Below are 16,996 nucleotides of genomic sequence, written 5' to 3' on the forward strand. Positions count from 1 at the left end.
TTCCCAAAAAAAAATTCTTCCTTATAAATACTGATGCATGAGCTACAGCTTCTGCCTGCAAAGCTTCCTTTGGCAGCCCTACCTCTTTATTTCTGTGAGGGGCTCTGGCTGAATAGATGTCTCCTACATACTGGTGAGTTTTTCTAGTTAAAAGTGTCAGATTCCTGAGAAAACAAACTGATTATACAGAGACAGAAAGAAAAGAAAAAAAAAATTCTAGTTAAGTTAAAAAAAACCTTCCTGATTTTGAAAAGTTAGAGAGGGTTCAAAATCAGATTAATAAACTTTTTCTGCTACTTCCCTCCTGTGTATTTTCTGAACTAAATATTATATGCAGTGACACCTTTAAAAAATCAGCCAAACAAAAAAGCCAATAGAGAAAGAGCCCTACAAGTAGTGCTGGCATTTCTTATTTTCAGTTAAATTTAGAATGACCCTTAATAAAAAGTTTTTATTTTTACAAAAAGTATACAGTAATTTACATCATTCCTACATGAATGTGGCAAGACCTATATATTTATATGTGTTCTCTATATATCAAACATAACTGCTGTGCAGCCCCTGTAAACATACTCTAAACTGCATTTAACGCAGTTAAACCTCCACAAGCCTATCTGTAAACGTAACACAGCTTGTCTGTCAATACATTTGGAATTCTTGTTAGGTGACGCAGTTCTAGGCAGAGTTCACTAGATGGTGGCAGAAAACTTCAGTTCTGGCACACTGATCTACTTCTAAAACTGGGATTGTTGCTTTCTGAGGCCATGGAAGTTTTTTATGCATCTCCATTGCTCTCCATAACAGATCAATTCTACCAAGAAATAATTTCCTCCACAAGATTACATAAGCTTGCAATTAAATAAATATCCTAATTCTATTCCATAGGAAATACTGCTGAAAGCTTTTATGCAACAATTTAAATCTTTTCTTTTTAAATGCTGTGACATATAACTGAAACACAGATAAAAGTTATTGTCAAAAATCTGCCACACAAGTCTGAAAAAATGAAAAATATTCTTTTTGAATACAACTGTATCCTGAAAAGCAAATATGGAAATATGTCACTGCCTCTGCATATTTTGTGGCACAAATACTTATTTTATGACACAAATAAGGACTTTCTTTTACTTCTTTTTCCTCTCTGCTATTTTGCATTTCTGCAATGCTTGACACACAGCCTGAGATTCTGTCATAAGCATTGTCTTCAACAAGAACAGGGCTACCAACAGCTTTCTGTTTCCCCTAACATCTGTTCTGCCTCATTCTCTGATAGGGTTCCACAAGGTAACTGGCTCAAATGGTTCTTTCCTCAGAAGAGCTTTAACTTTTGTTCATTGCCCAGGCTATGTTGGTTCTACAAAAGTAGGAGTATTGATAATTATGATTTGATAACTACAATTAATTTGATAACTACAATTGATAACTACTATTTCTCCAAAGAGGCCAGGAGATCTGATTCAGAACATATGGTCAGAAGATATCTTCTGGAATAAGTACCATTTAGAGTTACTTTGTCAGAATAGGAATAAGCTCATATGTTTATTTTACAAAAAACTACTTCCACCATCGAAAAAAAACCAAACCCAAACCCAGAACCAAAGCACCTCCTCCAACCAAAACAAACAAACAAAATCCCCTAAGATATCTAATGGAAAAAAAAAACGTAAGATCCTTAGCTGAAAACTCAGCTACAATAAAGATCATAAAAACACTACCATTGACTTAAAAGGATTTTTTTCCACAATAAATCTACTAGCATGAACCAGCATCTATTCTAGATGGTATAAGAGAGCAAATTTAAACCTGAAAAAATGGCAGAATAAACTTGTTCACATACCTTTTTCAGGACTATCTACATAATTTTTTTCCTCTTTTGGGGTGAGTGTGTGCTTAGATCTCAGCATGATAAAGTTGCTCAGATCAGAATCATCATTGTCCCATTTTGTAGCAAGTGCAAATGATGCAGGCTCTTGATTACTGGATGAGTTATCTTGATTAAAAGACGCATCTTTACAGCTGAATGATTCAGATGATTTGGAGGTTTTCTTTTCTTGGTTTAAGAAATAAATTGCCTCTTCCATTTTATTCTTTTTTATGCTTCTCCCAGTAAGCTCTTCCACAGATGTATTTGTAATGTGAATTTTGGCAGATGATGCAGCACTCATATGCGGGGTAAAGTCCTGCCTTTGAGTCTGTGGTGACGCATAAAGATTAATTACTTTCTCTGACTGATGTCTTTCAGCAGAGAGCAGCTCCTGGTTTGTCAAGGAATTATTCTCTTCAAGCCATCCTAAAAAATAAAATTTAATTTCTCCACTGCAATATAGATTTTTTCTTTCCTTCCCCCTGGTTGGAGTTAACTAATTTGGAAAATTATAGAGAAAGCATTTTTTTTGTTCCTTCCTTCTGCCTTCCCAGATCATTAGAATCTGCTTTTAGAAAATTTGTACTGATTAGTCCTAATTAAAAATGTACAACCTTGAGAAACAGAAGGCAATGCTATTGTTTGGAGAAGTTTTCACTATCTGCATGGTGCTTACTGTTGTTAGATTTCTAGGAAGTGTGATGCAACAAATTTCAATAAGAAGAAAGATTAAAAGATTAACAGGTTTTTATTTTAGAGGGGAAAAAAAAAGAAGTATAGAATTAGCTCCCTCTAAAGATGTGCCTCACTAGAACTGCAATTTTTCGCATTGCTGCTACAAATCCATGTTAAACACAGCAACTAAACACTATGATACATAAAAAGCAGTTAAGTCAAAACGTTCTTTCATTAATGGTGCCCATTTGTTTCACAATATATCACATTACTGTCAATCCTTGGAATTCCACAGCCACAACTGGTGCCTTGCAGTTCGGCCCTAGTTATATAAACAAAATCTAAGTAACATTTTGCATTTTTTTGTTAGTTTGATTATAAGTATTCACAGTGGTCCATGAGAAATTCTGAAGTTTGAGTAGTTCACATTTCAAACCATAGCCAGCATAAAAAACTCCTCTGAACAGCATCACAAAATAATGTATTTTCACTGTCACATACTCTGCCTACTGACCTTTTGCAGATAGGACTACACCATATCTCCATTATTAAAATATTTCAATGCAAAATTACTATTTGTTAAGAAATTCTCCTGTATGAAACAATTTTATTAAAAAAGAGTATGGCTGGTGGAGGTTACTTTTCATCTGCACACTAACAGAAAAGAGGAATTTGTGTAGCTAAACACTACAATTTGTTTTAAGTTTGTGAAAGTACACCCTAACTGTAGTAGTGTTGCTACTTCATATTCCTATAAAACATTTTGTTCTTGAGAATAAGAAAACTTCTGTTTCCTTCCTTCTTGGAGGTATGTAACTGTCACTGTGTGATTCTCTGTTAAAGTACCTATCTGCCTTTTTATCATTTTTTTTTTTAAACAAGAAGATACTTACTTTCTAACTGATACGCCGTAAATTGCGTGAATGTTTCTGCTTCAGTAGGAAGCAAACTATGTGCGCTACTGTAGGTATCCATATTTAGTTGTTCCAGAGTTTCCATGGAGACTGGATTTAAACCCAAATGAAGCCACCAGCCCTCCTCTAGTGAGCTAAGCATTGGTGCTTCTACCTCCACTGGTAGCATTTCCTTCAGTTCTGTAAGTGAATGACGCTGACATGCATGTTGAACAGTTCGACGCTCTACAAAACCAGAAATCAATGTATAATAGTAGTAATCTAGAAACATGAAATCAGAATGTCATTTTGGAAATGAAAACTCCCATGAAGAGATAACCTACTACATATACCCATTGTTTACACTTCCGTTCATAACTCAGTGTCCATTAATAGACTCTAAAACCAAAGCAGTTAGTGTTATCAAAGCAAGTGTGCTTTTTACTCACTGAGTGCACAAGTAAGGAGGGGTTACATTTTTTTTCAGACCTAACAATGTGTAGCATTACTAAAGTTATAAATGATCTTGTTCATGATCCGTGGGTTTACTTGTCATGCTTACAAAGACTTAACATAATCCTTACCTGAAAAAAAAAATTACCCTAAATAGTAAAGAGACAACCATACATTATATACAACTAGAAATTAATGTACTAATGAATCAGACGGTACAAGTCAACATACATAATGAAACTTGCAAAATGCAGGCAAATAAAATGAAATTAAATGGAAGAACAGTGAAAATGTGTATTATGGTGCTGTCAGAAATAGCCTGCAATTTATTTTGGTTTTATATATTTTGCTTGCTAAACTGAACTCTGCTCTTTTCAAGTTATAATATTATTTTCCATTAACAGTACTTTTACATTGATTGATGCATATTTTGAAATATAAGGAAAAACAGCACGCACAAAAGAGTTCAACAGTTTACCAAATTTCAGTTACCACCATTATTGAGTATAATTAGTAGTGGTGAGCTGAACATTTTCAGCATGAAATAAAACTCTTCATTCAAATTATCTCCATAGAAATATACATGGCATACCAGCTTCTGTGTTCCTATACTGTAACTTTTTATACGTACTAAAAGAATCAGATAATTCAAACTTCAGAGGGTTGCATTAATTGGATAAACTTCAATGGCTCAAAAGATGTGCTCTGTCATACAGCATTATCTTTTTCACTATATTTTCTCCATGTACACGGATCTTTTCAATATCAGTTAGAAACTGATCATTAATTAGAAATACTTACCGACAAGCAAAAGAGTGTTCATATTATCTTGATACTTCTCTGAGTGCCATACCAAAGATTCTAAGTATTCCCTAGAGGGCTCTGTAATCAAAATACTAAGAACACAAAACAAGACTTGGAAGTATCAAATTTAACAGCATTACGTGTTGAATTTTGATTTATACAAAACTACCTTTTGAAGACCTACTTTCTCTCTAAATTTTCAATTCATTCATTTATTCATTGACATTATTCACTGACATTTTGCCCAGGTAGTGGAACTCCTCCACTTAGTGACAGAGTACTGAGAGGAGGTGAGCATGTTGAGGAGTATCAGGGAGTGCAAGAGAGAGGTCGCACTGGAATCGCGCCCGACCTGCCCTGAGACAGGCCCAGCAGGCAGACAGGATGCACAACATGAAGCATTCCTCGTCCTCTCTCCTCCTGGCTGAACACAGTGATTTAAGGGATAAAGAGCAATGGCAACAAGTTCCTGCCTGGCAGAGTAGGTGTGTTTCCTCCATGACAACCCCACCTTCCTGGGTGCCCTTGAATAACAAAGCTCTGCAAGTGGAACTGAACAATGGCAAGGACAATGGTGCGTCTAGCTTGGGTGTCACCAAGGTTAAGTTGGTCTGCACCCTGCACCAAAACTGCTTCCATAAAGAAAAAAGATGGGTCACTGTCATAGGAGACTCCCTTCTGAAGGGAACAGAAGGCCCAATATGCAGACCAGACCCACTTCTTAGGGAAGTCTGCTGCCCCCCTGGAGCCTGGGTTAAAGATGCGAAGAGAGAGCTTCCTACCCTGGTATGGCCCTCAGATTATTATCCAATATTGGTTTTTCACGTAGGCAGCGATGAAGGTGCAACAAGAAGTCCAAGGGCAATCAAGAGAGACTTCAGGGCCTTAGGACAACTGGTTAAGGGATCAGGAGCACAAGCAGTGTTCTCGGTCCTCCCAGTTGCATGGCTGATTTACACACAGCAGGCCTGCTGGCAACAGACAGGGTACACCTGTCTCAATGTGGGAAAAGGATCTTTGCATAGAAGTTAGCAGGGATCATTGAAAGAGCTTTAAACCAGATTTAAAGGGGGACAGGGATAAAACCAGGCTCACTAGAGACAAGCCTGGGGGCAGCATGCCAATGTTTAAGAGACAGTGTGCTAGGGAGGTACTTTGGTCTGCCATCTCAGCGGAGGTAGGGGATGGAGATCCATGTGGCAGCAAAGACAAGTAACAAGGGTTACTGATGTATTAGAAACCATAGAAGTGCCTGAAAATGGTCATGTAGGAATTAGGACTTCACCCCAAAAGGCAGCAGGATCAATAGACCCTGAAGCTGGAGTGCAGCTACACCAATGCACAGCATGGGCAACAAACAAGAGGAGCTAGAAGCCACTGTGCAGAAGGAAAACTATTATATAGTTGCCATCATGGAAATGTGGTGGGATGACTTGCACAACTGGAGTGCTGCAATGGATGGCTACAGGCTCTTCAGAAGGGACAGGCAAGGACAGAGAGGCGGAGGGGTGGCTTTGTGTGTTAGGGAGTGTTTTGATAGTCTAGAACTTGATGATGGTGCTCAACATATGTATTTGCTATATATATATAAATGTATGCATATACACACTTACATACTTGATATATACATAAACATTTACTGTTGCCTACTCCCAAAAGAAGATTGGGTTTTAAGGCTATTAAGTCCCCCAAGGAGAGAGAGATCTACAGTAGTGACTGTCATTTCCTTTTTCAAGCTCCTCTTAAAAGCCACAGATGGGGACCATGCACTCTGTTCACTCTGCTGTGCAAAACACAAAATATATGCAGTTGTCTCAAAGAACGTAACTTCCAATTCACAAATAGACTACAGTTATTTTTGCACTAGTTTTAAAGATTTATGATTTAGAGGATTTACAACAGGATTTAGTACTACAAATTTTTCATTACCTGTTACCAGAAAGAGGAATAGGTTCTTCTTGAAGTCCTGTGCACAGAAGATTGACCCATGGTCTTTGTTGTCTGCATGGCGGAGTTAAAGGTACTTCCATTTCGTCTTTCTGATACGGAATATATTTAGCTAGAAATTACATAAAGCCCCACCCAAAACAAAAATAAAAAATCTAAATCACAAAGCTACTTGTCACTGAAACACATATGCTTAGGAATTTTACACTAGTGAAGTTTTGGATTAAAATACAAAATATTTTCATAGGACAATTCACTATTTAAGCAATAAAACACAAACACTTCACATTTAATTTCCAGACAGTTTGGGGATAACAACATGTAGACCACATTCCTTTACTCATTCTGTAATGTAGTTCTGGCTACATACTCTTCCCATGCAAGATGATTTTTACAATTAAATCACCAGGTACTATGGCTGAGGTTTTGATATTAAGTGTTCATCACTGTTGGCCTTCTTAGGTAGATCCCACATAAATTAAGTTAATTAGATGGGAGAAAGACTTCAGACAATATTGTGGTGGCTGTGACATTCAGGACTAAGGAACTTCAGACAGTTGGGATTTTAAAGACAAAATTAGTCTTTCAAGCAGAATTAGTATTCATTGTAATTTTTAGGGACAATCACTGAAATGAATTACAACACCAGTTTTTTAAAGCAGTATACAAAAAAAACTGTCACGTTAAAAGTCCCCTGCAAGTCACTTTCCACATCCTTTGTTTTGCCAATCGTATTAAATGCTGACATTTTAATGGATTATTGCTTTTTATTAAAATCTAATAAGGAATTTGCAACTTCATTGATTTTGGTGTCATTCCATAAAAACTGGTGGTTTACATGATTGCCCTGGTATTCATCCCTCTGGCATTCTTCTAATAATATTTAATGTTAAGCTTGACCAGAAAGTAGACATCACAAAAAACACAGTTCCTCCATGTTCCGAGAAAACTAACAGCCAGAAAAATGGTAAGTCAGTAAGTGCCTTCATAAGGAAAAAGATTTGTAACTAATTCCCTGTTCATTCCAGCAGGCAGTAAGCAGCTGCAATCACCATACACACGTTGTTTGGCCAACTGGCACATAGCAGGCTATGAATCAGCCACCTGCCCAGCTGCTTACAGCTGCTCCTTGTCCAACCTAACAGGCAGATTCTATAGCACAAAGGAGAAAGAACAGTGCCAGAAAGCCAGAGAATGTACAGTACACATCAGGGGAAAACAGGCAGGAAATAAAAGTGGTTACCAAAGAAAGAAACAGACTTCCAATCGGTATAATTTATTTCCCATTTACTTAGCGCAAATAAAGCTCAACGAACTTCTGCTGTGAACCTCAGCTCACAAACTGTTTTTTTATGGTAAGAAACAAATTTACCACTTTTATTTGAAAAGGACAGGAGCTGATCTCAGGACAGCAAAAATTCCTGACATATCTAAGAAGAACAATTATTTCTCTTTGAGCAATAACGTTCATATTCATTCTTGTCTAGTTATTTTTGCCTTTGAGACTGGAACATTTTGACCAGCTAACAGTAGCCAAACTCTACCTAGACTCAGGGTGCCATTCCCCATCTCAGAGAATTAAGGACCAAGTGAATTCCCTTGTCCCTCAACTCCTTTATCAATAAACAATCTTCATAGATAGAAGGAGAGGAAGGCAAACAATGTCATGATTACAGAAAATGCCATTATACAGGGGGAGGGTCCCAAACTTCTCAGATCTATTGCACTTAAGCTCCTCCTGCTTAAGCTCCTCATAAGCTTTAGAAGTAAAGAGCAGTCAGATAGCTCATTAGATTCAGATTACAGTTAATCATGCTAAGCAATAATCTCCAGATGGAAACTGGAGTTTAACTTTGTCTTGAGTTTGCCTTGAACTTTTACATCAGACACTTTGAGCTGCCATGATTGGTCCCATCAAAAGCCCACTACAAATACAGTATCAGGAGTGTGATGGTAGTGGCCTGAAGGCGACAACTGTCAGTCCAGTTCAAGTAATATTGAAACTAAGACAAGAAGAGAGGGTCTTAGTTTGGAGAAAACTCAAAATTTCTCAAGGATTTTAGTAACTGCTGGAAGGAAATCTATCAAGTGAACACGCACTGGAGGATAATACTGCTACTGCCCAGAGCAGTAGAGGACAGACTTTTTCCAAGACAGGATATACATTATGATGAGAGGTATATATTTATCCAGGTATTGCCACTCTGCCCAGATCACATTAATTTGTAAACATCACTCTTTGCCCAGGCTTTTCTGCATAAAATTAAAGGTGAAAAATGTCACCAGCACAGCCATTTTTCTGTCTCTCTTAGCCAGCCAACATTAAGTTCTGAAAACAGTAGGGTTGTCGAGAATATCCATTATTTTAAGAGATTACACCTGGAATCTGAAGAAATTTTAACTGAGCTTGGATAATTAGTCTGAACATTCAGACACCAACCCTGTCTGGCACTGGTATGCATTGTAACCAGCATGCCTGACTGAGTTTTCAAGCTACTAAAGGTGGGTACATATCAAGGATTTCCTGATGCCAGTGTAGAAGCCAGGGTTCAAGGTACACGTTAGCAAACACTGAACACTTTCAGTTTATTTCAGTGGAAAACAGCTCTGGTGACTATGTGACTTAATTTCTTGATCACACAGTATTACTGAACCATTTGCAAACCCAAATCTCTGCACGGGAATTTTGAACCTCTAGGAGTTAGAAACTGAGTACTTCTCCCTGGATTGTCCTCCATCGCTCTTTTGAAAGCATTTATGTAAGACTTCAACAAACTTTAAACTGTGTTGTCTGACTCCACAATTTTAATCAATATACCTTAACATTCCTCTGCCCTTTCTGGGTAGATAAGTTGTTAGATAAAAAAATATAAAAAGCTAATCAAGTGCAAAGATATAGACGCCACTTGCAGCCAAAGGCAACATGAAGGAACTGTAAAGTTAGTTGTGTTTAGCTTTTAAAACTCTTGAAAGGGGTATGGCACTTCTACCTGCTTATGGTGCAGGTACAAAATAGTAGGTTTCACAAAACAAACATTTTTATATTATATCTATATGGTGCATGCACTCCCAGGAACAGAATATGGGGACAGTCACTTCAAGAATTTATTTTAAATATCAACCCTTGATTTATGTAGATCTTCCTACCTGACTCGCAGAATTCCAACATACTCCTGCTGTTACTGGAGCAAACTTCTTGTGGTAGGGGACAATACTTGGAAATTTCTGGTTTGTATGTAATTTCTGCTTTGAGATCTGAAAGCACATTTTAAAAGGTGCCATAAATGTATCATTTATTCCTTTTTCCTATCAGAGCAATTAAAAAAATTTTTTTATTGAATATCCATAATATATTTTTATGAAAAATTGCAGTTATGCTTAGTAACCCCAAATGCTGTAGGTGATCAGAGCAGTGCTCAGACTCATCCCCTAAAGGTGCCAGAAAAAAAACAACAATATTGTACAGTCACTATCTGAAATATTCAAAGTTCTTATGATTACAGTGATGTGATTTCTGGAACAAGTAGGTAGCCTAACTGTAGTTTACTAGGAGTTTGTGTATGTAGATTCTCTTCCTACTGAAAAGGACTAGAACAGAACAAAAAAGAATAATAGGTTGACATCTATGTACAAAATCCTCAAACCTCTGTAGTGAAGGTTGAGTCATTCAGCTTGGAACATGGCATGTAGGTTGTGATGTAATAAATGCGTGAGAGAAATGCACATGAAACTGCCTTAGTCAGTTATACACTTTTAAAATTTTCTGTCTTCAACAAGAGACAGGATTACTCCAGACTGCTGCCCTATGAGAAACAGAATTCAGCACACACTCTCCACACTCAGAAGCGTGAACCCTGCTTCTCTGAGCTGCTTTCTGTCCACCAAAGAAGTGGTTTTCCTCACTTCTTTGACAAAACCAATGCGAATTGTTTTCTTAATTTAAAAAACTAAAATCTCAGGCACTGTCTTTTTAACTACATGAAATACTGTCATAAATATCAATCCAACAGCCAATAACTGTCATTAAAGTTGTATTTATCTGTAGTATAAAAGCATTTAGTAACTTTTCTTAAATTCCTTTAAAGAAATTACTATATTTAGAATATTCCCATTATCCATGGAAATATTTAACTCAATTTTTTTCAGAAATCTGATTTTGTGTTTGCAATTACAATGTAATACAAGCAATTTTTACAGTTTGACTGTACTGTATATAATCCTCTTAAGGATTAAGAATCCTCTGAAAGTAAATTTAATTACAGATAAGAAAACATAACACTAAATTATTATATTAATGGTAGACTGGATAACATAAATCACTGCTCATGTCACATTTGTTTCCTAGGTTACAACACAACCATGGATTGAACCAAACGGCAAATAGTTTACTTCCCCTTGGCTACTTGTGGAGACATTTCTAATACCCAGAAATTTGGGTATAGCAGAGTTCATAGTCCCATGCAGAGAAAACCTGATTTGCTAGGCTGTGATGTAATTCATAAGTGAACGGAATATAAAAGAGCTAGATTGTGTTAAATGTGTGCAGACAAAAGGAAAATCAGGTCAAGCATTTTAAAAAGTCAAGTCTCACCTTCTTTGATCACCTCTTTGCATGTGTCTTCATCAGCCATAGTTTCTTGAGCTAAATTTAACAACTCTTTCAGTTCCAAGTAGGATGGAATCTTAACAGAATTTGATCTGCCATTGCTGGGTTTGCAGAATTCTAATTCAACAGGCAACAAGAAATACTGAAAAATATTAATCACAACAGCATGGTGAGTAAATCTCCTTTGGTGTTACTGTATAGTCAAAGATTTTTCAAAATCCTGAAATAGCTTAATTCTAAATCAATCTAAAAGCTTTTGAGAAAGAAGTCATATGACATTTACACAGCATATACAAAACTTTGCTCAACACAGAAAAATAATGTTACAGTACTTCAAATTGAGTCAGTGGAGTATAAAGAGTGGGTCTGAACTTACAGTTCCCAAACAAGTAAAATCCTCATTTATTTCATTGAAAGTTTGTTTTGTAGAATTGAGCAAAAATGGAGCAAAAAATATATTTGAATTCTTTTAAAAAAATAAGCCAAGAACATGTCTTGGAACTTTTCCCCTTCCCATGCACACGTCCTGGCTTCCTGTTCTGGTTCATTTTTATTCTTAATGTAACAGTACCTACATAAAACTACCAACACATCAGGTCCCAGGAGAAATAGTGGATCAGTGTGAAGATTCCCAAATACAGCATTCAAGAACGAAAAAACCACAAATAATCACAGTGTTTTCTGATCTTGTAAATATGAAGGCTACAAATACTTGGCAAGTATGAAAATAATTCAGTAAAATGACTTGCAGATGAACAAAAACTTATGCATAACATAAAGCAAGTACTAATATAATAGTTAGTAAGAAACAACATGATGCTACCTCTTCATCTTTTAAAGATATTGTACAGAAGTTCTCTTTAATCCCCTGCAATTCTTTCTTACTCTCTTGCAACTCCATTTCATTTTGGAAAGTCGAACATTCCCTTTAAAATGTCAAAAAAATAAAGCAAATTAATTATTTGTATTACTTTATATCTAAAACTGAAAGTCTTGGCAATAGCTTTGATAGTCATATATGTCACAAAAGTTATTTTTTTCTAAATCTATGATTTTCTAAGAAAGCAATTCCAAGGGATGCTGTACCAATCTGTGTAAATAACTGAAGTTATTTTTCAAGAAACAGTACATTATATGTAGAGTAGAGCCACTTAATATTGAGACCTGCCTTAAAAAAAGTACAAAAAACCCCCCTTATATTAAAATTGCTCATAATCTCAACATGTAAATTCTGTAATATAAAAATGCTTTCTGCAACCGCTGCAGATCAATTTTCTTCTAATGTCAAATTTTTCTGCTATATACACAATTTCCATAATCTATAATGTTAACGTTGACATTATTTATCTTTTGTCAGCTTTCATTTTTATTTTCAGGGATTATTCAGCACCAAAGAAGGAAATATGTGCTCACTATTAACTGAAATGAAAACCAGAAGTATGTTCCCTGGTTTAATTGACAAACTTCTAAAATGTCAATAAGTAAAACTCAGGAGTGAGGCTGCTACTTGCCTTGTAAAGCAAGGATACAAGCAGAACAGTGATAAAGATTTTTCAAGTAAAATAAAACCTTGCCCCTTGTGGCACTAAATCTATAAGGATTTTTTAGGGGGATAGCTTCCTCATTGGCCCCTGACATCATTATTTTCCTGGAGGAATACTTTAGACTGAAGGGTATAAACTGTTTCACGCCTAGCCTTGACATGCTCACTGAATTTCATCCCAAGTACAAGTCTGTCCAATTGTATCTCTTTGTCTCAGTGCATCTCCCTGTGTGTTCCACTGGGAGATTTGGACTCCCACCTGAGAAGGCTGGTGACTTTGCTAGTGAACTGCAGGTCAGCAGGTCAGAGCTATTTCTGCCAAAGTTCACACCTGCATTTTTTTTTTTCTCCTGTGACTGGTATTTCTGCAAGCCATTGCAGAATTTGAATCATGTTCTCTTCGCTGGACACTTACAGTACTCACACACACACACACACACATCTTCTGTCCAAGACTCACTGCAAGGTGTTTGAAAAAACAGGCAAACACGTTCACTCCTCCCTGTTCTGTTACTATATGGGTACAGTTAAATCAGTTAAAATCTGCTTCACCTTGCTTGTGAATCATGCAACCCTGCAATCATGTGCAAAGGAAGCCATACAAGTCATCCAGACATGGAGTAAATAAACACTTAATTTAGCAAGGTGTTATGAATGTCATACAGATTAATATATTTACAAAATACCAGGCACACTCCAAATATAATTTATACTTGTTTTAATGTACCAGTTCAAACTTCTCACATAAGACATCATTCAATTAAATTCAATCAAGCTAGCAATGCTAAAGTGAGCAAAAACATAAGAATAATTAATATTTGGACTCGAAGAAACACAATTCAGCAGGGTAAGAACATGGATTTACTGACAGCATGACTGAGAGGAGAGAAAGAAGGAACATGGAAACGTGTAAAGTCTTGGCCCAGCTAAATTGAGTGGCATTTTGCTCACAGGGAATCAGTCAGACTGAGGGAGGACCAGGTCCTTTAAAGATCGACATTTTTCCAGTATTTCAAAACTAAAATCCTGAGCACATTTCACACTTACAGAATGTAAAAATGACATAATTACATTCATCCAGTTTTCTTTAATAATGCCTATAAATTTAATCCTACTTATCTTTTCATAAGTAAGAAGAAAAACTGAAGTCTTTACCTGTTGCAAATATAAATGAGTTAAAAAATTTACATAAAGCAGAAGATGTTAAAATATTAATGGCATTACACACGGAGTATTATTTCTGTTTAATGTTATACAAAAATTTGTGGATACCTGAAAATGTTCTCTTCCATTAAACTCTGTCCTTCAGAATCTAAAAGGGGATCTTTCACTACAAAAAACTGTAGCCTGCTCAGAATCACAGACAAAGTAGGCAGCTTTTTACGAAAATTTTCAAGATTATCAATAAAAACAAGTTCCTCTTCCATATATAAATCTGAAGAAAAATAAGAAAAAAAAATACATTAACAAACAACATAAACACAATTAGAATTATCAGAGTAAAGAGAATTGTTGATTAACTGTTGGAATGCTATAAATGTCAGCAAAACAGCAACTATTCTTTACTCTAAACATTTTAGGATTTTTAAGCTTAAATGCAACAAAGTCTAGACTTCCAATGGTTCACATGATAAGCTTTGGTTTTCTTCTGCTTTTTCTTTTGTCTTATATGACACCTGTTAAAAAGAAACTTTCATTTCTTGCTTTGCATTGTAGAGTATGATAAAGGAACTTTTGAGGTAGGTTTTGGCTGAGAAACTTAGCTCAGTGCAATTTTTTAATGTAGAAATGAGGCAATCTCTCCATACAAACCTAAACCCAACTGCAGATTCTCTAATTCTGAACCAAGAAAAAACTATTTACAAAATGAGGAGACAAAAAATAGAGGTTACAAATTATTATAATTTCAAGAAAGATGACATTATGGACCTTAATTTCTTTTGAATTTAGACTACTACTCTCCATGAGACAGAACTGATGCAGTAATCACAAGTCTGGTTGTTGCAACGCTTTATACCTGCAATATAATATACACACACATATACGTGCATATTATACATACATACATAATACATATAGAAGGGAAAAGGGAGTTTTTTATTCTTCTTCCTCATTTTTGAAACCTTCTGCCATATGCCACCTAACTTTGAAAAAAAAAATCAGGTAATTACTTAATCAGATCAATTAATATTACTCCCTTTCAATTACTAAGTGTAAAGCACTTGCATCGTTGATACTACGTTCCTAGTAAATGTTATTATCTTGTATCAAGAACCACCTGCCTCCTCTGTGTGACTGTGGAAAAAAGCTCTTAACAAATGGTTACAATGCTTTCCTTTTCTAATGTAATATAATTGACAGATAGACAAAAAAAACCTGTATTGGAAAAATAAACCTGATAGTTCAGAATAGTAAATCATAATACAGTTGAATGAAACACTTTCTCAACATACTGCCTTCTGTGATCAGAATTAATGATATCTATTAGGGCACTACTCATCATAAAAATTCAGAAAACACAGAAGCAAACTACCCAATTTGAACTATCTTCATCTCAGCAACAAAGCAGAAACTGCTTGCTTCTTTCCCTCCTTGACATGGTAAAAGAACGTGCCAGAGGGATCTGATTTTACTGAGGTACCCAGGATCACTGGCATTTTGATCCATGTCTGATAAGACCTACTTACTGTGATACTTTTTGTCACGTTCTGCCATATGTTTGATCAGCCTAAAGCTTCTTTTGGCTTATGTCTGTCTTCAGCTGCTAAGACAACCCCTGCTTCTGGTTATGGTTATAACTGCTGCAATTGTAAAGGCTGTGATCACCCAAACGATCTGTTCAATGTCTATGAATCATGCACAAAAAATTAAGTAAGTAAACAGGCTGACTCCATAGAAAGTTAGAAAACAGTGAATTAAACACTTTACCTTGCTGTTGTTCTTCAAATCCAGTGGCATAGTCAGTCTTCAAATATTTCTCTTCAATGGAGACTTCCTTAAAAACATTCTTAAGTAAAAAAGGTCCCTCTATGTCTGTCTGAGAGCAGGGATTTGAACTTGGAATCACTTCTATTAATTCATTACTACTACAGAACTCTTCAGAAGAGATAGGTTTCCTAAAAAGCAGGAAAAAAAAATCTGATACTTAAGCTGTTATAAAAGCACTGTCATAACTTTCCTGACTCCTCAGTGAATCAACAGTGCTCAAAAATATACTCTAAGAACTTCGATAATCACTGTACTCACTGAAGTTGACTAAAAATTTCAGAGCTGATATCACTGTTCACTAGATTCACGATCAAATTACATGTTTAATTCTTCCCCAAGGAAAAGCCCTTTAAGTTTACACCCAGCATTAAATTAAACAAAAGGATAATGGCTGGAAAAAAGCATCAAACCTATTAATGTCATAATATTTATGACAAAAATTTGCTGCTGGGTTAAATGTATAGAGGTGTTTCAAAAATGATGCAGAAATTGCAAATAGAGCAGTAACTGCAATAGGGAAAAGATAAGAAACAAAACTACTTCATTTCCCTGTCACTTTTCACACTAACCTCAATATTACTATTATTTGTCAGGGAAAAAAACCTGCTTGCCAAATAAATAGCAAAACAATTTGACTACAGAAAAAAAAAATAGTCCTGAGCTAATTATGCATCTGGACAAAATATTTGTAATTGTTAATTAAAATATGGCCAGGTTAATGCTGTGTTATCCACGTAAACTGACTGGAACATTAAACTGATTCAGACTGATGAGTGCTGATATTTCTGAAGAACCTGAATTTTCTGCTCATCTACATACTGAACTTAATATTCTAATTTCACACAACTGATTTCTCAACTGTGCATCCTATTAACTTTTTTATAATCCTTTGCATTACTCAGTCTGGCTATATGCCAGCCACCTGGAGGTAAACTGCATAAACGGCATCAGTACATGAGTGCACCTCTGAACTTTGATGTAGACCTTCATGTTTAGGCAGCAACAGTGAGGAATCTCTACTACATAACTTTAAATAAACCCCTAATTTACAACACAGTATAGCTCAAAGGTTAATTTTGAAATACGTAGTATAGTTCACAAGCAATAGATAATAATGAAAGTCCAAGCTTTAACATGGCATAAGCCTTTGAAAACCCACAAACTTTAGAACACTGTGCTGAGTTAAACATGGGACACTTCACTGAAATCCATGAGTTTCCCTA

General features: G+C 35.9%; 1 protein-coding gene across 1 annotated transcript in view; it reads right to left on the reverse strand.

The window, feature by feature from the left end:
- The window catches only part of SHOC1 (shortage in chiasmata 1), a gene marked incomplete at its 5' end in the record, with an annotated part of 50,631 nt that overhangs the window by 25,367 nt on the left and 8,268 nt on the right, over positions 1-16,996 (reverse strand). The window contains 9 exon segments of the mRNA XM_029086586.1: positions 1,838-2,290; positions 3,433-3,714; positions 4,687-4,781; positions 6,619-6,748; positions 9,784-9,891; positions 11,228-11,384; positions 12,066-12,168; positions 14,058-14,220; positions 15,714-15,901. Of these exon segments, the coding sequence (XP_028942419.1) occupies positions 1,838-2,290; positions 3,433-3,714; positions 4,687-4,781; positions 6,619-6,748; positions 9,784-9,891; positions 11,228-11,384; positions 12,066-12,168; positions 14,058-14,220; positions 15,714-15,901 (1,679 nt within the window).

Source organism: Antrostomus carolinensis, unplaced genomic scaffold (genome assembly GCF_000700745.2).
Source record: "Antrostomus carolinensis isolate BGI_N321 unplaced genomic scaffold, ASM70074v2 scaffold9368, whole genome shotgun sequence".
In the NCBI taxonomy this organism is placed as follows: domain Eukaryota; kingdom Metazoa; phylum Chordata; class Aves; order Caprimulgiformes; family Caprimulgidae; genus Antrostomus; species Antrostomus carolinensis.